The sequence below is a fragment of the Notolepis coatsorum genome (genome assembly GCF_963971535.1).
Source record: "Notolepis coatsorum genome assembly, chromosome: 1".
Classification (NCBI taxonomy): domain Eukaryota; kingdom Metazoa; phylum Chordata; class Actinopteri; order Aulopiformes; family Paralepididae; genus Notolepis; species Notolepis coatsorum.
In genome coordinates, this window is record NC_140165.1 from 239,081,170 (window position 1) to 239,105,820 (window position 24,651).

The 24,651-nt window shown below is 41.6% G+C and overlaps 1 protein-coding gene across 1 annotated transcript in view; it reads left to right on the forward strand.

Moving 5' to 3' along the window:
• Positions 1-2,676: 2,676 nt before the first annotated feature.
• Positions 2,677-24,651, forward strand: part of timm50 (translocase of inner mitochondrial membrane 50 homolog) — a gene marked incomplete at its 5' end in the record, with an annotated part of 85,938 nt that continues 63,963 nt past the window's right edge. The window contains 3 exons of the mRNA XM_084320486.1: positions 2,677-2,874; positions 5,968-6,115; positions 10,934-10,965. Coding sequence (XP_084176612.1) covers positions 2,677-2,874; positions 5,968-6,115; positions 10,934-10,965 — 378 coding nt within the window. The remainder of the gene's footprint in view (positions 2,875-5,967; positions 6,116-10,933; positions 10,966-24,651) is intronic.

Genomic DNA, 24,651 nt, shown 5'->3' on the forward strand with positions numbered 1-24,651 from the left:
AGACCATATTTCAAATAATCAAAATCTTACTTCATTCATCTTAAACATTCTTGATTTGGGGGATTGGTAGTTCCCATGAAATCTGAAGTTGTTCAAACGACAACAGCGATCCACCTTGAATTAAATCACACAGCTGAGTGAAACCTTGTTGGATGCGTCAGTCACGAAAGGGGCTACTTAATTAATTAATCCAACCCACTTTATTTATAGAGCACATTTAAAAACAACAACGTTTACGAAAGTGCTGTACAAGTCCCACAACATAAGATAAAAAAAAATAAAAATAAAAAATATTAAAAAAAAATATTTATTTTTATTTTTTTTTTTTTTTTTTTCGAAGCTTCGAATTAAAATCGAAGCTCGGCCGCGAAGCTTCGATTGCCAAAAAAAGCTTTGAAGGTCAGCCCTAGTTGATAGCGTCATACGACTAAATATAAACCGATTCTGTCACGGCGAATGTCTTAGTCTCTTACACAATGTTGGATTGTGTAATCTATGGGTCATGAGTCATTGTGGAACAAAAGAAAAATCGCGGATTGATTGATTGATTATTTGCAATTTATTTTTAAATTTTTTCTTCCTTGCCCCTGACTGCAGAGCTCACTCTCTCACACTGTCTGGCACACCCACACACACACACACACACACACACACACACACACACACACACACGCACACACACACACACACACACTCCTGTCTGCAACGGCGGAGGAGGAGACATAGAAGCAGCTGCGCTGTTTTAAGTGAGCATGGCCTATTGAATTGATTGATTGATTGATTGATTGCTAATTTTATTACTGTACGCCTGGTTTCCAACTGGTTAAGTTTAGGCCCTCTAAAGTAGGTTTAAAAAAATAAATAAAAAAATAGGGCGAAGAAAACTTTTTTTTTCCTATAGGGCAAAGATAACTTTTTAATTTGTTTTACCTACTTTCTATAGAAGCATCTAAGAATGAAGTTCTATAGAAAGTATAGGTCTGCATCCCCTTAACAATTGTGTGTATTGAGCCGTACTGTATTGTACCCATTCTGCATCTGGTAATACAATTTTCAATCAATCAATCATTCCAATAACAACCACTAACTTCATAATTAAAAACTAAAGAAAAGTTGGATGTGTTAGTTGGTTGGATGTCTTAGTTGAAAGGCAGTTGGATGTGTTAGTTGGTTGGATGCCTTAGTTGAAAGACAGTTGGATGTGTTAGTTGGTTGGATGTCTTAGTTGAAAGACAGTTGGATGTGTTAGTTGGTTGGATGTCCTACTGAGAACAGTTGAATGCACTTCCGAGCTGCTTCCACATGGAGGCAACTTCTCTTTTTTTCTTTTTTGGGAACTACTTTTTCTGGCGGATGGTTTTTTCAATAAGGTTGGATGAATGTGGCAGTTGTATAAAAGCATTACACCACTTGCAGTCGTGATTTGTGAAAAATAAACCATGCCTAGGGGGGTCTAACGACCACCCCTAGGCATGGTTTATTGTTCACAAACCACTCCTGCGCGTGATGTAATGCTTAACTTAGTTGCAAGACAGTTGGATGTGTTAGTTGGTTGGATGTCTTAGTTGAAAGACAGTTGGATGTGTTAGTTGGTTGGATGTCTTAGTTGAAAGACAGTTGGATGTGTTAGAAAAGCATTACACCACTTGCAGTCGTGATTTGTGAAAAATAAACCATGCCTAGGGGGTCTAACGACCACCCCTAGGCATGGTTTATTTTTCACAAACCACTCCTGCGCGTGATGTAATGCTTAACTATATTTCCCAGCCTGAATTATTTCCCCAGTCCGGCCCTGCTTATGTGAGTTGTCAAGGGACAACAACATGCTGTGTGTGTGTGTGTGTGTGTGTGCGTGTGTGTGTGTGTGAGAGAGAATGAAGGACAATTGCTTGCTGTGTGTGGGAGAGAGAGAATTAAGTACATTTGCTGAAATACAGTTGTTCTTAATTTTTTCACTTGCTATGTGAGAATGTTAGTTATTATGTTCTCAGTGCCCCTTGCATTGTATGAGTTGTGTGGAAGAGTTTGCTAGTTCTAGTGCTACCCCTTTGTACATTGTGGCTGTGTCTGACAAAAGTTAACAATAAATAATGGTATTAGGAATACATTTGCCTCCTGCGTGAACTGTGCATAGCTGAATAGACTGTATTTTAACGTCGGCCATATGGTGGTACTTGGAGAGCCAGCTACGTTCTCAGGTGGTACTTGGTGTAAAAAGTTTGAGAACCACTGGCTCTAGTTTATAATTAATTATTTAATGTTTATATATTTTGTGGACTTTACTGTGAGGATTCAAGTCATTAATAAATGTTCTAAACCCGAAAATAAGTAATTCCACAAAGCAATAAGATACATTTGGACCAGTAAATTAATTCAGATGTTCGTTTGAGTTGTTAATCGTTGTGTTTTGTAGATGGGAATCTGTACGTGCTGGTCAGCCTGGTCCCAGCCTTCACCTATCAAATGGTATTTTGGGTTGCATTCGAAGGTCAACGCAATCTTGGCTTTGATTGGATTACACTCCGTAAGTACCGCCCATTTCCCTTACACGTGGCCTCTCGCTGTTGCCATTGTGCCTTGCGCCTGTCGTTCAAGGCGACGCGAACCAATCAGACGCATTTGTCATAATTCACTCGCTCTGCGTCACGCTCCCCGGCAGACAGTGTTCTATTCAAGATGTCGGCGACGTCTGTGTTCCCCATGTGTGTCCGAGCTAGCCGGGGCCTCCTCCGGCTCAGGAGCGGGGCTATAGTGGATGTTATTCGGTCACTCTCCACGGACAAACCGCCGCCCTCCGGAGAGGCCAGTGCCACCGGTGGCTTGGCTCAAGCTATCCTCCAAGAGAGACTCCAACAGCAGCAACAGAAGAGTCAGGTGAGTCGGGGGTTGGGACGTAACTGGATTGTGTTCGCTTGATTTGGCCTATTGGACTCGCCGTCTGGGGTGAGATCCCCAAATATGTTACACATTTTCACTCACACGGGCTACTGTGTGTTGACAAAACGAGTGCTCCCCCCCCCAACTGACATGTCCAGTAGTCTCAGCTCGCTAGCATAACGTAGCCAGAAGAGTATCGATTAACGTCATAATGTCAACGAATCTACCTTGTTTTTAGATAAACACCGACCCGTTTTGGTTGGATTTAGAAAATGCGTAGCTGTTACTAAATTCGTTTTTATTTATATTATGTTAGTTGTCAGTTTAAAACAATACTGTTAAAACAATATCGTGTGTTACTGTAACGTTATTGTCACAGCACAGGTTCACCCCTGCATGCCATGTGCCCATTCGACTGAATGAATGAACCTGAGAGATTAGCTAAAAGCCTCTCTGGTTAATAGCTAGACAGTGATGATAGCCTGATTACTTTCTCGGATACAGTTCCAATACACCCGACCCATTGACATGACATACATTATTATTACATCATCATGGCACTATGGTAAGAATAGTTGCTTTAAATTGTCTCCATGTTAGGTAACAGGGCTAGCTAGCATTTAGCTCTGCCTCTCATGCTATGGTCGTCGTCCAAGGCATGTTGTCCCACGGTGGCCTGCTGCTCATGACAATAAGTTCATACTGTGTGTAAGCTCTTCAGATATACAGATCTATATACCAGTCAGTACTATGGGTTACAACGCTAATCGCTGTCTGGCGGTTGTCTCTCATAGTCATAGCAGAGACAGTCAGACAAGGTTTTCGTGGTTTGAAGGTCAGACAAGCCCCCTCCGCCCCCTTGTCCAAGAAAGAGAGCCTTGCCATAACTAAGCTAACCTCTGTCATGTGTATGATTCCTGGGACATTGTGTATTTATTCTGCTCATAAGTTCCTCGTTGTGTGTTGGTATTAACAGGGTTGCATAAGTGAACATGAGTGTCTTTAGATCAAGAGATCATCAGATATCAGAGGTTTGATGTACAATATGGACTTTGATAATAAGGTTTGAGATAGTTTAACTGTCTGTGACAGAATTGAATGGGGAGACAAAAGCTGTTGGTGATATAGATTTTTTTGGCAAATTAGCTACCCTGATTCCAACATTACTCATGCATTGAAGATCCTGTGTCTATATTCGTAGATGCAAATATTTTCTGATGGTAATAATGTATATTACAGAATTGTAGATTCAATGCATTCAGTGACAAAATCCTGTGACTTAAAATAGATTTTCTTTATTCGAGCCTAGAGGACAGCCCAACTTCAGTGCTTAGGCCTATGGCTCCAGAAGTGGGCGGGGAGTTAGACCGTTGCTAAGGACCCTCGTCTTCATATTTGGTTGGATACTTACATCAACCTGTATTGGGACATTGTACAAAAACATAGGTACTACGTATGGATGGAGAAAAGGGACCATGTTGGTTTTGATGTTTTCTGTGGCGGTTTTTGACAAGACAAGACTTTCCAAACCATCTTTTATTCCAAAAATCCACCTGTCAACCAAAGTAATTCTCTACAGATGGCGGCTTTGTGGTGTTACTTGACATCAAGTTCCCAAGCCCTATAGTATATAGATTATAGTGTTGCTAATAGCTTTGTCCATTTGTACAGGTAATATAGAAGCAGACTGTGTTTAGTATGTTCGTAAGAAACCGGAATGGAGATTGCACTAGCCTCCTAGGACTTACTTAGCCGACTTTCCCGTCCAGGCTAGTATGGTTACTCCAGCTAGAATGACAATGAATGTTGGCTGATGGAGGAGTGTTTCCCAAACATAAATGTATTAATTTAGTTGTAGCCCACCACCGTATCAAACAGGCCCACCACAATATCAAACAGGCCCACCACAATATCAAACAGGCCCACCACAATATCAAACAGGCCCACCACAATATCAAACAGGCCCACCACAATATCAGACAGGCCCACCACAATATCAAACATGCCCACCATAATACTATAGTATCAAACAGGCCCACCACAATATCAGACAGGCCCACCACAATATCAAACATGCCCACCACAATATCAAACAGGCCCACCATAATACTATAGTATCAAACAGGCCCACCACAATATCAGACAGGCCCACCACAATATCAAACATGCCCACCACAATATCAAACAGGCCCACCATAATACTATAGTATCAAACAGGCCCACCACAATATCAGACAGGCCCACCACAATATCAAACAGGCCCACCACAATATCAGACAGGCCCACCATAATAGTATCAAACAGGTCCACCACAGTATCAAACCGGCACACCACAATATCAGACCGGCCCACCACCACACATAGATTTCCTGAACAAACAATAACACAATATAGTAAGGGAGACACAACAGCCAATTGATTCCAGCTCGCCTTTAGGGCCTTCACTAAAGGAATTCTTAGTCAACTAATAGTCATAGGACTTTGTTGACTAATCAATTAGTTGATTTAATCAATAAATCAGTAAAATTGTGTTTCCCACATACAATCTAGTGCTTATCACTTATCAGCTGTTAATAATCTTTGAGGAAATTACTTGTTTACAGTAGCATGGGGCATAAAGAACCACTTGTCTTGGAGGACTAAGATCAAACTGAGAAAGGGGGGACACCCCTACTCGTCCTGCATACATGTACACAGGCCTTTCCACTGCCAGGCTGTGTATATTACCTCTCTCCACTTGCCACCACGACAAATAACCTTTAGGGAAAACACTGAATACCCAAATCATGCTTGTGCCCAAAATGCTTAATAAAGGAACACGGCAACATTATGGGAAAAGCTATCCGGCTGCAAGCTAGCTTAGCACAAATGAATGGAAACTGATACGGTTAACCTACACTGAGTTTTAAGCTATAGGCTAGTGGTCTCCATGTTCGTTTCCAATTTGGAAGGCTTTTAAAGCTAGGCTAGCTTCCAGATTCCTTGGTGAAATTTGTTTGTGAAATGTCACCTCTCAATATGCTTTGTGTATGTTGTCTGTGTGTGTGTGTTCTTCTGTGTGTGTGTGTGTTTCTATTCTCTCGTCTACAGAGCCAACCCCCTCCTGAGGGAGAGAAGGATGGAGAGCAGGGGGAGGACAAGAAACAGAACGAGAACACGGCGTACGCTAAGAAGATTGTGCTGAGGCTAGCTGGACTCATGGGCCTGGGAGGGGTTGTGGGCATGGTCTACATATTTGGTGAGTAGAGCAGTGTCCCGTCAACGAGACATGTCCTGCTGATAGGGATGGGTACCGAATTCGGTACTTTTAAAGGTACCCACCGAAACACGTCGGTACTACCGTGTATCGATTCACGTGAGATCCAACGGTGCCAATTGTTGGTAAAAAAATAAAATAAAAAATAAGTCTGACGTCACGTTTTGTTTACCGCAAAACGAAACCGCACATTAATGTCAACGGCACAATATATGTTTTCAAACTCTCTTTGGGTGTTTGCATTTCATGGGGAGTATATGTCTCTGATAGCTTGGTACAGTGGGCAGGTTGTTAGAAAGTGTAGCTCAGTTTCCACCTCTGCTCTTTTTTTTTTAAACTTTGACCAGTCACCTGGTTCTTTTTTTTAGCGTTTATCGCTTTTTCTTCGCATTCATACTTGGTCAAGTTCGACCGACAGAAGCAGGCTGAAAGGGTTCAGATGGGGGGGGGGAAGGACACTCTGGGAAAGGCACGGCTGCCGTCCGGGATTCGAATGCGCTCAGCCCCAGATCCGCGCGAGCGCGGTTGTCCACGGCGCTGAAATAGCACTCGCGGTACGTGGTGAGCTACTGGAGCTCCCCTCCACCTCTGCTCTTGAACACTACTATCTCCAAACTTCCACTCCTCTCGAAACTTTCTTTTGTTATGTGCTCGGCACTGCTCGCCCTGCCGCATGTGGTTTTTTTTTTTAGCGGCCGGCTTACTCCTTCCATAGTTTCACACATTTGTAACCCATTTAACGTTATCAAGCTAATGTTAGCTAATCGTCGGACATAACGTTAGCTCCCTAGGCTACCTACAGTGCAAGCGCAGTCAGGACAAGAGTAGCGGATGTGACGTCGGTAAACAAGCCACAAATTAGGCTATTATGTAAGACCAAAACACACGCAGAGCGGGTCTTCTCCAAAGCGGGGGAGTGTGGAGCGAAAAGAACTGCTAGAATACTCAATCAGCAGCAGAGTAGTACATTGCTGCTAGATTGTTTCGTTTGTTTAATCGGTTGTAAAATACTTTAATTTATTTGTAATTTAAATAGATAGATGTGTATTTGACTATTTTTTTATCAGCAGAATAGTTAATTGCTGCTAGAGTGGTTTGTTTACCCTTGTTTTATACTTGTTGTTTTGTAAAATACAATACCTTTTATTTATTTTGTATTTAAATATATAGATGTGTACCTTTTTTAGTTAATTTGTAAAACATATTTTTTTAAATAAACAACATTTATGTAAAGATATGTGTGCGACTGTGTGTATATATATATATATAATGTTCTAAATAAATAACTATTTGTATAGCACCTTTCATACAGGGGATTGCAGTTCAAAGTGCTTTACATCAGTAAGATGTAAATAATAATAAAGTAATAATAATACTTTATTTATTAAATATTAAGTTTGGATTTTTTTTTTTTTACAACTGAGGTAGGTAGATACAATTTTTAGAGACTAAAGTACCGAAAAAAGGTACCGTTGGGTACCGGTATCCGTTCAAATGTGAAAGGTACTTGAAGGACTTGGTCAACAGGTCTTTCCACTCTCAGCCTATGTTTTGTGGGCGGAGTGAGAGGCTTGTGTGTCTTCCTAGTGGCCTCGTGGTGGTACAGCTTTTTGACCAAAGGAAGTTTCTTTCTCTGTTGTTTGTTAAAATAAGTGGTCTATGGGTTAAAATAATAGCTCTACACTCAGACAGCCGTCAGTAACATGGGTCTCCCAGTCCCTCCGCTCTGCAGTAAACAACTAAATACATTTCCTGGTATCACGTTCCCACTTCATCCAATCAGGAGAGAGAACTCCACACTGCAAAAATAAGAAATAAAAACTCGTTTTAAGCAAATGTGTCCTTGAAACAATCTACCATTGCAGTATGCAAATTTGCCTTGGCAAGATTTCTTGAAAAAAGTTTAAAAAAAGTAAGAAAAAATATATATTATATCTAGGGTTATTTCTCCTGATTGGATAAAGTAGGAAATGTATTTTCTGTTCACTGCAGAGCGGAGGGACTGGGGGACCCATGTTACTGACCAGACACTCTATTGGTGATGGCTGTTGGAATGTAGAGCTATTTAACACTTGTTTAATAAAATAATACCACCTTAACCTTGACAAGTTGTAGAGCACGAGGACACTTCGAATGGCTGTTATCAACTTCTCTTCCATTTCATTGAGAATGATAAGACCTACCATGCGCTTCTGTTGGTAGTTCAGGCTCTGTGCTTGTCTGATAATGGCTCATTAGGCAGCTATAGGATGTTTACATTGTATTACTCTTTCTCTGCCAACGTCCTCTTGTTCCATTTCTCTGTCCCTTAAATTGATTGTGGTCTTATTTCTGTCTTTTTCTCCTCTCACTCCCTGCTCTGTACTCTTTAGTCGTACATATATCTGATATTTCTGTCACAAAATGCACTTCTCAAAGAAAGAGAAATATGAAAGGATGTAGCTCCTTCTCTGAGCAAAAAGGCTTGGAAGTTGGTGGATGTATTTTTCTGTTGTGACCGGGCTTTTTGTTGTAATCAGCATTATTGGATGGAGATGCACATTTAAATAGTTTTTTCAATCAATCTTCTATTTTGCAAATTAAATTAATTGAGTGTGGAGCATGCCTGATGAGAACCCAAATCACGGCGGTGGAAAGACATCTGAGAGCAGGACAGTGTTATGCTAATGTTCAGCCCTGGCATTCCTTACCACCAGTCAAGGAGATTAAGGGGGCTTTCACACTAGCCATTCGAGGTCGAATCCGAGCGCGATCGCACCAAAATAGGGTGTGATGAGAACAAGAGCGATCTGGCCTGTTAACAGTACCAGCTGTTACCGATATCGTTTTTCCATCTGGTTCTTTAATGGTACTTTTAGGTTTGTACAGTTTTTTTTAAAGAGAAACAAAACAAATTAGGAGCAGAATTAACATTGCTTTATTTTCTCATGCATACTACTGTATATAAATGAACATCTTTGGGTAGCCGGACTGAGTGAGTGTCCAGAGCTCTGAAACCGGAACTCAACGACGGATGATGCTCTGACAATTTCAGATCGCATTTATGAATACGCTCATATTTAAAGCTAAACAATCAGCTGGCTAATGGTTACTTTACATACATATCATACCTGAGGCTGAGAGATTAAACTACAGGCTTGTCCGTCGGACGATTTCTCCACCTGTGTGTGATAAACCTTCGCTAGATGTTTTCAAAGATTGCTTGTGGTTCCGCCTTTTACATCTAAAATACTCATCATCGCACTTATGGCAACAAGCATAGTCTGCATCTACTATTTCAAATTTAGAAACATAGTTGATGCAGAAAAGGTGCAAAATAATGTTTATGTAGCCTAAATATGTTCTTGAATCATTTCGCCCCTGGGCCTGTTTTAACACTGGCTTTCAGTACCCATCGCTAGTAGGTAGTCAGAGCAGCTGTCTCTTAGGAAAGCAGTTTGCAAGAAAGTCACTTTGAAATGTTCCCATTTTTTTTTTTTTTTTACAATTCCGTAATTTTCTTTTCTTTTTTTCAATACAAAACAGACAAACGGAAACAACGCTGGGGGAGGGGAGTTAGAGCAGCTTCCAGACCCAGTTTGTAGCGGGGGATTCAGGCGACTGTCAAGAGTGGCTGAAAGTGACAACCAGTCAGTCAGGACAAAACAATTCAGCGACTCAGACCAGCTGGTAGCTTTCAGCAGCAGCAGTAATCAGTCCACCAACTCTTTGACTTGTCAGGGGCTACAGCCAGACCCATCCTGACCAGGACTGATGAAGGACTTGCTTTGTGGAGAACTTGTCATTTTCTTCCACCAGACATCTGCTGGATTCTTAAATCAAGGAGGGAGTTTTTATTTAAATTTAAATGTAATTTATTTTTGTTTTTTAATAAAATAATATATATATATATTATTATATATTTATTAACACAACAATCGCATACTTTCTTCTCTATTGGATATTTTCTGATTCCCCACCTTTCTCTCTCAAATAATTTTCTTTTTCTGTTCTGGTCACATGCCTCCAGATTCAACTTCCATACAGTGTTCGCTTTAAGCTTCTCTGAGTCGGCTGGTGGAGTTGACTACATCCACTCACGGATGGTGTTTTTTTCTATGCTGAATGGGAGACAAAAGCTAAGGACTGACAGAGAGGCTGAAGCACAGAGGACGGAGGGATTTGGAATAGCCAGGGTTATGATTTTAAGGATTAGCTGACACACCACCTGGAAAATCGTATGTCCTGTTTTGCTGCTTTCTTAGTATGTGTGTGTGGGGGGGGTATTGCCCTGATCACATACATACATCAGAATTGCCTGATTGGATAATACTCATTGCCTGATTGGATCATTTGGAATATGGGTCTACTCGTCTTACTGCCACGTGGAATTATCTTTGGGAAACCGAGTTCTCGATCGTTCTGTTTTGGGAATTATTCATTCGGTTGTTGTTGGCATCAGTCTAATGTCACGGTGGATAAGGCAACATGGTGAGTTTGAGCGTTTCATCGCCCCCTCTCTCTCGCCACCTCTCCTGTCGCTTTTCGCTGTATGCTGGAAATCACACTTTAAATCACATTTATTCGCCAAATGTACGTGGTCTGTTCACACAAGGTATGTAAATACACCGGGATTTGAAGAAGCTGAAATGCCATTTGAAATATCTGAAGACATGGGTATTATTGAAAAGGTCTATGTTAAGTACAGGCTCATGACTCCCCCAGTGAGATGACTGGTAAGGGTTTGAGCTTGTTATTTAAAAACCAAATGGCACAGATATTTGTTTCTCATTGGGAATCATTTTTGTCTTTTCTTTACAGGTAGCAATTCAGTGGATGAAGAAGGAAACAAGGTATCTATACATGTGTATGTTGTCTGTACGCACACGCAGGCACACACACACACCGTTTCTCTAGGTGTGAGCCTGCACACATTTAATGACTCACAAAGACTCCTAGTGAAAAAGCGTACAAATAGTGTGTGTGTGCGTCAGTGTGTGTGTTTATGGTAATGATTATAAAAAGTGTATGGCCAGTCAGTGTGTGTGTTTTAAGGGAATGGTTGTGTGAAGTGGTGTGACTAACTAGAAACGGTACATTTATACAACAGAACGCCATGCTCAGATGAAGATCTTGCACCCAAAGCTGAACAAATGCATGTAAGCTGTTTGCAAAGCGCTGTTGCGTGGAGCTTTTGTCAAACGGTAGACACACTTGAGCCACAAGTTGGTAGAATGTGTCGGGCTTGGGAAGGTGGAGGGTTTACATTTTTTTTTTTTTTTTTTATTTTCATTATTTTATATATATATATATTTTTGTATTTATTTTGTAAGGCACGTTCCTCCCGTAGGCTTGCAAGGGCATCCTTGACAGCTGTGTGGGACATGTGTCTGGAAACCATGGCAACCTTCCCACCTCACATGTCGTCCATTTTATTGTATTCTATTAGTAGTACTATGTTTCGAGGGCACACTTCTCAGATACCTGCGACACGTGGCCCCTGCTAGTTCTGAGAGGTGTAAGTATGGGAAAGGTAGGGCACTTCTAAAGAGCAAACTTCTCTACGTCATATCCTAGTCGGTTCCTTCAAGTGGCACACTTCTCAAAACTATTTCGTCCAAGGTGTAAGTATGGGAACAGTAGCGTACTTCAAAGGGCACACTTCTCAAAACCACTTGTCCTAGGTGTAAGTATTGGAAAGGTAGCACACTTATCTCGCATTGCAGTAGGGAGCTTTGTTCTTGCTTCAAATGGCACACTCTTCTCACCTTGAACAGCCAGTATGGTTATGTCCTTCAGAGGGCACACTTCTCAGGCAGTGCCAGTGGTGGAGGTGTAAATCTAGGAAACGTGGCTCACTTCAAAGGGTATACCCCCCCCCCCCCCCCCCCCCCCCCAACCAACCACCACGTGAGACGCCTTAGACGTTGGTACCCGTAACTTCAAAGAGGCCAGACTTCTCGGGAATCTGTTATATGGCGTTTGACAGGAACTCTAGCTGTAAACCTGGGAAGGAAGAGCATGGCGTCTTCTCAGAGGTTCTTCAAAGAATATTCTAAAAACTAGATGTGAGGATGACCTCGCTATGCATTTCTGATCTGTTTCTGATTTGTTTATTTGGAGATATGTGCATATTATTATCATTGAAATGCAGACCTGGCCTCAGAATGTCTCATTGCTTCTCGGATGTTCTTTGGTTATTTGTGGTGGTGGTGGCAGTCCAGGCTGGGCTCGGGATTTGCTTAGCCAAAGAAGTGTGTGAACATTGCGCAGTAAAACACACTTTTAATGTGATTTCCCCCCCCCCCCCCCCCCCCCTTTTAATTTGTAGTATTTATTTGCGGTGGGCTTATCTAATATTGTGGAGGGCTCATCTAATATTGTGGCAGGCTAGTCTATTGTGGTGGACTACTTCTCATGAACCACCGAGTGAGGATAGGCCTTTCCTTTTATTTAGCTTGTGCCAACCAAAGACCAGGGTTCGAGTTTCACCTGAGAGCTATGGGGGCCCCCTGACATTTTTTTTTTACTCTTTCTTTTTTCTGACATTATGGCTGTTTTCGAAGTCATATTTAGAGGAATATCTCATTAGTATTAGAGTCTAATACTAATTAAACTGGCCCCTGTAAATGTCCAAACCCCCCCTCCCACCCCCTCCTAATGTACAGTTTCCTCCCCCTCGTATATATATATTTTCTCTTAGGATCTCTGTTTTACAGTACTGTATATTTGTATATATTGTATGTCGCAAACATAACAGTACTGTATATCTGTGTCATTAATGTCGTGATATATATCTGTATGTTGTGTATGTCATTATGAATTGAAAATCGGGGACCCTGATGTAAACAAGACTAAAGTCTTTCTCTGGTCTGCATCCCCTTAACAATTGTGTGTATTGAGCCGTACTGTATTGTGCCCATTCTGCAATATGTTAGTTTTCAATCACATCACACAACAGTCTAATCATTAGACTATTGTGTGATGTCATTATTCAGTCTCATTCTTAACACTTTGGATGCCAGCGACGACATATCTCGTAATTTCATGCCCCCCGGTGAGTGCCGACGACGCGATTTGACGTTTTATTTTTTTATTAGCGATCTGAATTCATATTTCATCAACGAGTCTCCCGTTGGTACAGCAGCCCCTCCAGGAGCTCAGATGGGGAAAAAGCACCCCTATCGTCTATCCCTGTATAACTGCAGGTAGGGCTGGGCGATATGGCCTCTAAATGATATCGCGATATTTTTTGGCCATATCACGATACACGATATATATCACGATATTTTGACATTTCTTCTAAAGCACTTAAAAATGCTTGATTTAACCCTTTGCTGCATACAGTCACGCCAATATGATGATTATAATAAGTCCCTGCAACATATGTTTGCATTATTAAACCATGAAGATGCTTTAAAAAAATGGTTTATATAAAAACTATTGGGTGCCTAAGACTTTTGCACAGTACTGTGTTTTCTATCCACTTTAGCCAAACACACGCACACACATATATGTATATACACACTACTGTGATAAAATAATAATCGCACACAAAGGGAATGAATGAATGAGAACTTTATTTAACAGATTGCAGAATGGGTACAATACAGTACGGCTCAATACACACAATTGTTAAGGGGATGCAGACCAGAGAAAGATGTTTGTCTAGTTTACATCAGGGTCCCCCATTTGGGATAGGGATAATGGCTTATAGTAGACTTATTTAGAATATTTCAGATAATGAAATTAAATGTTTATATCAACTATCCAGTTAGTATTTATACTGTAACGTTTGGCTACATTAAATCATTGAATGTAGAGCGAGAGGGAGAGAGAGAGGGCGAGAACGCGAGAGAGCGCCCCCCCCCCCCCTCGGGTTTTGTTTTAGGTTTGCGTTTTGAGCGTCTAAGCTGCCGTAGGCGATGACGTCACACTCTAATGTAAACAGGAAGAGTTTAAGACACTGAGATGGAAACTGGATGCTAATATAAGGAAACGAATAACCAATAAATATGAAGTTATGTTTAAACCTCTGTTGTCAAGCGTTGTCAATATAACCCACCCCCTTTCCTCATGAATGAAACTAGTGTTGTGGAGTCCGCTTTGAGCGTTTTCCAGGGATAGCAGCTAACGCTAGCTAGTTAGCTTAGCCTAGTCATGGGATAACTTGGTTAGCAGCTAACGTTAGCCCAATGCTTGCGTCAATTAAATTAAATGTCATTGAAGGTCCGCGCTGGTCTGTCTAATGAAATTACAATTGCATGTAATTTAAGGTCCGTGCTGGTCATGTGTCTATAATGAAATGAGAGGACAGCTCTGCGCTAAAGTCTGATCTCAGCCGCGACGTGACAACATATACTCGATGTTCACGATATAATAATATACTACATCTCATGTAGAACAAGCCGCGATACATCGAGTATACTCGATATATCGCCCAGCCCTAACTGCAGGTCAGTCCATTAGACTGGGAGATCCCTGTGGGATCTGTAGAGGTGGAGCCAACTGGCTCCATTGTGCTGGTGATGAATCTGATGATGAGGGATCTGATCGTGAGACGGAAAGCAGCCTGGAATATATATTTACAGCAGCCAATAATCAATCAATAAACACGATCGATATTTGGAATGGTGATCAGGAATTGGAATAATCTTTTTGGAGAACATCTGATCTAAGGTAAGGAGTCTATGTTACCAGTCTTGGGGTAATCGGAGCTGTATTCACTGAGATAACAGCGTGTCCCTATATATATGTGTGTGCGTGATCTTGAGGAAAACGAGAGAATAGATTTTTCAGCTCGCCTCTATAGCGTGCATAAGTACACATATACTATCGATAATCTAGCGTTTATTTGAAAACGATTCATAAATAGGCAGACAAATGACAACGTGTCTAGTGTATTCGAGAATATTCCAATAAATGCTGTTTATGACGGAATCTTTCAATTTTCCGAAAATTTTCGAGAACGATAGCTTTTCGAAATGCTATAAAAAGGATATTAACCGATTTAAAAAAAAAAAAAAAAAAAAAAAAAAAAAAAATTCGTTTCGACAATGTTGACTGCAAACAAGTCATTGATAAGCGACGGGCAGATTAGACACATAGCCATAATTTAAAACATAGATTAGGCGTTTTTAACGCTAACATTGAAGTGGATGATGGCATTCAACGGGGTAAAAAGGTAAACAAGGTCGGCACTGATAGTGTTAACCATCAATATTTGTTAATTTTATTACTCACCTCTGATATATAATGCCATATGTACTTATTTGCATTTAGCATCTGATCAAATAATACAACAATTTAATTTGAAAAATGAGACTAAATTTATGAACTTTTAATTTTTGTATCCACTTTTTCTCCATATTTAAAAAAAAAATTCTCCCATCCCCAATTTCGCCTCGCCAATTCTCCCTTTAATTCTCCCCTCCCCTATCTCGAACGTTGCTAGACTATGCCTCCCACTGGTCGGCTGCAATGTGGACGAAGCCTTGCATCACGTGTCCCCTCCGGTACACGAGGAGGCAGCTGTCGCATGTTTTCACCTGAACAGTGCAATCTCTCAGTGGCGAGGAGTAACGCGTGGGAGGCTCACGCTGCCCCCGATACTTCCTGATTCTGCTGTACAGGCGCACCAACCGACCTGTAGGAGTCGCTGTCCACAACGTCCAATCCCCACCCACCGGCTTTCCCACCCCTAACACTGCCAATTGTGTTAGAGCCCAGCATCTCCTGCGTTAGTGGCGAGCGCCTTGCCCACTGTGCCACTTAGCTGCCCCAAATTTATGAACTTGAATGAACATTTATTTGTTTATATTATAAATAAAAAACTAACACAAAAATCGAATGGAAAATAAATAGTTGTATGGCACTTAACAGCATCATTTACCTCCATTTACCTCCTTGGCAAATAACCAGCTGTATTTAGTTTTCCAAAAGGTCCACTGACTCGGTCCCCAGCATTGTGGTGGTTGAGCAGCACAGGAGCAGGGCTAACACTACTAGCACTGTCAACCAGTAGCGCTGCTAGCTGCTGCGCTAACAGCATTAGTCAAAGTCTTTGACTAGTCTTTGGCCTTTTTATAAAGACGAAGCTGTCCAGCCTTGTACAGCCTTGTGGCGGGTTAAGCATTTTTTTTCGGCGGCACTGTTTACTTTTTACTTGAGTCGCAGTTGCAGGACATGAGGACCATGGGCACTGGGCAGCCTACTGTTTAACGTTACATAACGTTAAGAGCTTCTTCTTCACCAAATGGGTTGGAGTAGCATTAGACACGCTCATGGGCGACACATAGCGACTTGGAGGTGAAACGCAGCCTATTCCACAACATTAATTACTCGGTTATTTTAAAAACTGAAAAGACAAATATTATCTATTAACAATTTATTTAGGTATTATAAATTATACTAATTCGTAGTTTCTAGGGATGCCCCGATCGATCGGCCAGCGATCGGTATCGGCCGATATTCAGTATAAATATGAGATCGGTGAATTCCGATAATGCTTTATTTTCGCCGATCGTGAAAACCGATCGAAAAACATGATCCAATTCTTAGCGGAGATCTCACTCGCTGACTTCTCTCTCAAGGAACTTTCTCACTCACCCTATTCGTTTCTACTCCGTTCCGTTCTGGCCCGTTCCGAGATCTGATGCGAACCCCCCCCCCCCCCTCTCCCACCTCTAGTTTGCGTACACACTGCAGTCTTGTTTCGTTCCGGGTTCTGTTTACGGTTTGCCTTTTGAGCGTTTACGCTTGCCGTAGGCGATGATGTCACGTTCGAAAATGTAAACGCAGGAAGTGTTAACATGGCGCTGGAGTCTGGATGCTGATATAAAATGAATAAATAAGCAATAAATATGAAGTTATATTTGAACCTCTGTTGTCAAGCCTTGTCAATATAACCCACCCCATTTTATCACGAATGGATGGTGTTGTAGAGTTCGCTTTTGAGCGTTTCCCAGGGCTAACGCTAAGCTAACGGTTAACGCTAGTTAGCTTAGCCTAGTCTAGTATAGCCTGTAGCACTTTTCTTTTCAGCAAAGAACGTGCAATAAACAAAACGGATACATTCACTGTGTGTTCTGCCTCTTTTCTCACGAATGGAACTCTGTTGTAAAGTCCGCTTTTGAGCGTTTTGCAGGGTTAACGCTAAGCTAACAGCTAATGCTAGTTAGCTTAGCCTGTCCAGCAGCTAACATTATCCCATCGCTCGTGGCAATTATATTACATGTCATTGATCTACTGGTCGACCACGGCCGACTGGTTGGGCACCACTGGTCTAATAGAAATAAATGCATTCAAACAAGAAACTAATGTATAGAAAATAGCATGGCAAACAAAAATTGCCAGGCCTAATGCGAGCCAGGGAAGTGCTGTGCGTTTGTAACGTGGCTTCATGTTTTCATCCACTTGTTTTTGGTTGAGGTCTGAACTCTCAAATTGCCCATAAATATAGTTTTTGTGGGTATTCTCCAGTTGTTGCTGTATGGTGTTATCTGCCCAAAATTCAAGCAAGCATGACAGTAATGACGTTGTGTGTGTCACGCCCCCCGCACCCGCACGGCCCGATTCCGAGACCACCTAATCCAACTGATCCCGTTCAGCGGGGGGTAAAACGAATCAGCGCCGTTTCGCATCCCAAAAGGGGTGATACAATAACGCGTTATTGTAATCTGATTACTTTTCCCCGAAAATAGTAATCTAACGCGTTAATCTTTAAAAGCCAGTAATCTGATTGCAGTTACTTGTCCAAGTGGCTGTGCATTACTATTTCGTTACTATCTCATCATAAATTCATAATGCAGGCGGAATGCAGTATTTTATTTAGTTTTCGACAGTCAAAAATACATTTTTGAGCTGTTTTTCTTATTTGGGAGTGACGTGGTGTGGCAGTGAAAGGGTTACACAAGAATGTGGCCCGCGGCGTGACTGGACTCTCTGTCTGTGAGTGACTCTGCTTTGGCCCAATCACATTCCCCATCCACAGTCTGCGAATCAGAGGCAGAGTAGGGCGGGTCTTCACAGCACGTCATGTGACATATGCGCCAATCGTGTGACAGCAGGGCTCCGTTGCATTCGTCTGAGAATTCCACCCCAAAACGCTTACAGGAAGAAAAAACGCGGCTTATTATTATTACCGAGGCGCGCGGCTTATTATATTATTAAAACAGCTACTTGTGGGCACTCATAAAAACACTGTGGTCTACAAGTTGTTTAGCGAGAGGATGGTGGTAAGGCCTAACAAAAATAATAGTTGGTTTCAGGTTGGTTGTCAGTTTGGCCATGGGTAGGTAGGGAATTTATTTTATTTTATTTTTTTATTTTATTCTTTCCCACGGCGACTATGGATAGGGAATTTCTTTATTTAATTAAAATGTTCACAACAACATGGATGCATGTACTCTGCCAGCATGTTTAATATCCATAATACTAAATGTTTGACTAAGATTTCTATGAAACTTTATTCTTAAAAAAAAAAAGAAAATCTGATTTTTTTTTTTTTTTTTTAATATATAATTTTTTTTAAAAACTCATAAAATATATTGGGTCGCACCTAAATCGGCAGGGTCGGTCGGCAACCTGAAACCAACCATTATTTTTGTTAGGCCTAATGTGCTTCAATAGAACAATGGATCAATGCCATGTCAAAACTCGGCTCCGCTGATCTGAATTCTGAATTCTGAATTGAAAATGGGGGACCCTGATGGAAACAAGACGAAAGTCTTTCTCAGGTCTGCATCCTCTTAACAATTGTATGTATTGAGCTGTACTGTACTGTACCCATTCTGCAATCTGTTAATAAACTTTTCAATCAATCAATCAATCAAAGGGCTCCGCAGTACACACACAGACACACACGCGCGCGCGCGCACACACGGGATCGCAGCAGCCACACACACATTTCCACTGTCCAATAGACAAGCGCCCTTTTCGACCGCGTGACATTGTTCAGATGTTTCAACTTCACCCCCAGAACCGCACCGAGTCCACCAAAACTATATGTGAAAGCGACCTAAACGTAAATACTGTCTACCGCTAAAAACAGCACATCCAATTGCATTGAAAGCATCTGGAATCACAACACTACGACGCTTCGACTAGGTACAGGAGGACTCGGAGGCCAGCCAAACAGCAAAAGAGAGAGATTGTTTCTTTCCCTATTGATTAATGTATATTTGATGGTGGCAGAGCAAAAGCTCTTATTTGCCAGATTTACAGTTAATTTACATGTTAAAGAGAGACTGATTGTATGTTTATAGAGAGACATTTATAAAAACAATTTAATAGTTACAGTTGATATAATTGAATAGTTCAGCCTGCATTTGTTAGATGTGAATGGATACACTGGTTTTGTAAAACCACTGGCTGGCTGCTCTAATGCTGTGAGCATCATAGACTGTTGCTTTACCATACTTGATGGTACAGAAGCTGAAGCACTAGTTTAACAATTTACGTTATGTGCAGAGAAACAAGTTAAAAACAATTTATGCACTTTCAATAAAGCGTTTTAAAAAAAACTGTTGGGGGAACGACGACGACTTCGTAACCTAGTTACTTTCAAAGTAACTAAGTTACTCTGATAATCAAGTAATCAGTAAAGTAACTTGGATTACTTTTTAAAGGAGTAATCAGTAATCAGTAATCGGATTACTTTTACAAGTAATCTGTGGCATCACTGCTCACGTTAGCTCACTGTTCAAAACGAAATGTCCCATTAAACTAAATAGTTCACTGAGGCGTTGTCTTAACGTTATCTAGCCGGCTAGCAGTAGCTACAGATAGCTCCTTAGGACCTGGTATCAATGTCTTATAACATTGATTCGATGCGTATTCGAGCCCCTGGCTAGCTGAGGGAGTAGGGTATATCTGCAGAGACACAGATATACCCTGCTGAGGGCATGCTGAATTAGGGCTGGGCGATAAAACGATAACGATAACTATCGCGATAAATTATTTCCTCGAAATAAACATGAAACGTGGTCGCAAAGTTTCGATATATCGATTTTCCAAGCTTGGATATGAGCACGCACTAACAACCAATCAGTGAAGGAGATGGCAGAGAGCGAAGGAGACCCGGAAGGAGACCCAGAAGTAGGACTCACTCAACAACAAGGCTTGCTAGGCTAATTAGCTTGCACGGCGATGTTTTATATATTTACGTGCCGAGTATGTGTGTGGCGTGAATTCTGAGGCCACGTTTATAGTAGTGTGGGGTATACAGTGGACGTTTTTTCAATATATTGTGGCGGAAGAGAGTATTTTAGTGTCATATTTAGCACATTGTCATGGAATACACCGCTTAGAAACAACAGGCTGGCTAGGATAACTAGCTTGCACGGCGATGTTTTATATATTTACGTGCCGAGTGTGTGTGGCGTGAATTCTGAGGCCACGTTTATAGTAGTGTGGGGTATACAGTGGACGTCGTTTCAATATATTGTGGCGGAAGAGAGTATTTTAGTGTCATATTTATTACATTGTCTCATGAGATACTCCGCTTGTCGGCTAACTGCTAACGTGCGCGGACTGATGACGACATCAACTCGACTCGAGACATTCGCTTAGAAACAACAGGCTGGCTAGGATAACTAGCTTGCACGGCGATGTTTTATATATTTACGTGCCGAGTGTGTGTGGCGTGTGTGGCGTGAATTCCGAGGCCACGTTTATAGTAGTGTGGGGTATACAGTGGACGTTGTTTCAATATATTGTGGCGGAAGAGAGTATTTTAGTGTCATATTTATTACATTGTCATGAGATATTCCGCTTGTCGTCTAACTGCTAACGTGCGCGGACTGATGACGACATCAACTCGACTCGAGACATTCGCAGCAGCATAAGAAGTTAATTAAACTTGACAGACATTATATCGACGATAATTATCGATATCGAATTATATGAAAATAATTTTATAATTTTATCGATAACGTTTTTGGTCATATCGCCCAGCCCTATGCTGAATGTGATTTGCCCAAAGCAGAGTATACACACAGACAGTGGAGATAGCGAGCATTTTGACTTGTTGCGTGGTGGCGATGTCTTGCAGATAATACAACTACAAGTATAATAAATAAAGTTATTATTATAATTATATAATATATATATTTTATAATAAAAAAGTATATATATATATATATATATATATATATATATATTTTTTTTTTATAAAACCAAAAACTATCGGTATCAGCTCATAGACGATCGGTGGCAAAAAACGTGATCGTGGCATCCCTAGTAGTTTCGTACATACAAAAATATATATATAAAAAAAAAAATTAATAATTTTGAGAGACCCCCACAGGTATTGTTGACTATGGGGGCTCAGACTCTTATCTATGGGGGCTGAGCCCCCATTGGCCCCCACATAATTCCAACACTGCCAAAGACCCCAGAATAAAAAAAAATCCTAATTCTGGGGCCTTTTCCCAGCATCTTTCAGTTAAAAACAATATACTGCTGCTAAGTAAACAACTGCTTATTCACTGGAATTGTATTTGTTGCCATTAGCTTGTTGGACATTCAGGAGGTTTTGGGAACCAATTTGGCCTTTCTGGTTGCAGTAGCACACGGCTCTTTTTTTAAATGTGCTAGAGTTGGTGTGAAAAGACTATTTACATTTTCTTCATTTTGGTCCCTGGGCTGCTCACTTCCTGGTGGCTAGATGCTAATTGTGTCCTTCAAAGGGCACACTTATACCACCTTTTACATCTTAAGTATTCTCCCTTTTCTAATAGCACACTTCACAGGTAGCTGAGGCATGCAGCCTGTGACAGTTGCTAGAAGCCTGGGAAAGGTAGCACACCTCCAAGGGCACACTTATCTCACCCCCACATCCTAAGTATGGTCTCTTCCTTTCTAAAGGGCGTTTATTGGGGACCTGTGACCGGTGGCATGTGCCGGCAATGGTAGCTAGGTGTGGCTCTTTTGAAGGTGATCCCTTCTTTTAGAGCACACTTCCTTCTCACCTTCTCGCCCACTTCAAAGTACACACATGTGCCGGAGGGTGATGGGAGTGTGGCTTGTTGTCGAGAAGCCGGCGAAGGTTTTATGTGTGACTTCTTCTCGTGTCTAGGACGTCCTCTTGGCCTCGTGAAGCTTCTCCACCTCCTGTCCGCGAGTCTCTCTCGCTACAGGCTTTCCCACGGACTCTCAGGCACACCTGTAAAATGTAGAATCAAAACAGAAATGAACAAGCTTAACCAACCCCCAATTAACAAGACACGCTGCTAATATGTAGTTGTGTCAGTTTGAGGAAAGTATTTGAGCTGGGCTTGTCTTCCTCCAATACACGTAGCCCGTGTGTTGCTGGGATTTCTACAACTCTATTTTTGTTTTCTTACACAAGTTTGTTTCTATATTGCAAACACGTGCCTTCTTTTACTTCACTCTGGTTAGAGTAGAGGTCAATGCAGGTCATAGTTATGGGTGGGACAAAAATATTCAATATATTGTCGTGCTTCCTCTTGCGACACGTAAAAAATTATATATATAAAATATCTTTTGCTTGATAATTACATTTGACTGCAATAAGAATGATTGGAGTCAGGTGAACAGACTGAAAACGTGATCTTATTAGATAAAACGGATGATGTACTGTATATATATTTGTATTGCAGATTGTAACAAAGCTAAAGTTAATTATTAACATAATTAATAGTTAATAATAATAATCAAGTTGCGGTTATCGCAGATAGTGATATCATCGTTATCGGGAGTTCTTCATATCGTCCCACTGCTAGTCATGGTTATATAACACCAAGAAGAGAGGAGGGGCAGACGGACTCAACTGAAACGTCTTTAGCCTTTAGTGGAGCTGAAGACACGGTAGACGGGGACGGGAGGACAGAACCCATAAAGACGAGAGGACATAATGACCTTTTGTCTACAGTCACCTTCCAGACAGGTGTACTTAGGACAGCTGATTATCTCAGGCCACATGCAAACCCAGGCTACAGCGGCACTTATGTTGGTGCTTTCGCTGTGCTCATACCTGCTAGCTCCACGCAGTCTAAGCTCTGAGGAAATTCCTTTTGTTTTTGACTTCCTTTGACAGATAAAACCATGAAAAAAAAAAAAAATCACCACGACTGCAAAGATATCTGGGCGACAGTGGCTCAGGAGGTAGAGCGGTCATCTGGTAGTTGGCAAGGTTCCCGTTTCGATTCCTGCCCCTCCGCGTGTCTGTGTCCTTGAGCAAACACTTAACCCCCAATTGCTTCCGATGAGCAGGTTGGCGGCGCCTTGCATGGTTGCCTCCGCCGTCGGTGTGTGAGTGAATGGGTCAAATGTGAGGAACAAAATTGTAACGCACTTTGGATAAAAGCAAAGCACTATAATGCACCATTTTATAGCACACAGCTCCTTTTTTAAATGTGCTAGAGTTGGTGTGAAAAGACGATTTACATTCCCTTCATTTTGGTCCCTGGGCTGCTCACTTCCTGGTGGCTAGATGCTAATTGTGTCCTTCAAAGGGCACACTTATACCACCTTTTACATCTTAAGTATTCTCCCTTTTCTAATGGCACACTTCACAGGTAGCTGAGGCTGAGGCATGCAGCCTGTGACAGTTGCTAGAAGCCTGGGAAAGGTAGCACACCTCCAAGGGCACACTTATCTCACCCCCACATCCTAAGTATGGTCCCTTCTTTTCTAAAGGGCGTTTATTGGGGAGCTGTGACCGGTGGCATGTGCCGGCAGTGGTAGCTAGGTGTGGCTCTTTTGAAGGTGATCCCTTCTTTTAGAGCACACTTCCTTCTCACCTTCTCGCCCACTTCAAAGTGCACACATGTGCCGGAGGGTGATGGGAGTGTGGCTTGTTGTCGGGAAGCCGGCGAAGGTTTTATGTGTGACTTCTTCTCGTATCTAGGACGTCCTCTTGGCCTCGTGAAGCTTCTCCACCTCCTGTCCGCGAGTCTCTCTCACTACAGGCTTTCCCACGGACTCTCAGGCACACCTGTAAAATGTAGAATCAAAACAGAAATGAACAAGCTTAACCAACCCCCAATTGCTCCCGATGAGCAGGTTGGCGCCTTGCATGGTTGCCTTCGCCGTCGGTGTATGAGTGAATGGGTCAAATGTGAGGAACAAAATTGTAAAGCACTTTGGATAAAAGCGCTATATAAAATGCACCACTTACCATTCAAAGCAACTGTAGGTACGGTCGCACTCAAGAGCTCTGATACAGAGTAATGCGCTGCCCTTCATGCTTGAATGCTGCTTCTTACCAGCGTATAACACGTTCTCTGCATTTTGTGGCACGTAGAATGATGTTGAACGGAGAAATAGGGGTTCAATCTGAAATAATATTTGTCCAGTGACCCTAATGGTCTGAGTATACTAAAAGCAATGGATCAGATCAGTTGATTACATTAGATTCAAATGTATTGTCATACAGCACAAGTACAGTCCAATGTCCAACCAGAGTGCAAATGTAACATAATATAACAATGCAATAGTAATATACAATTTACAGGAGATTAAACTGGGTATAAAATATATAAATGAATACTACTCAGTATAGTGCTAATCAGATG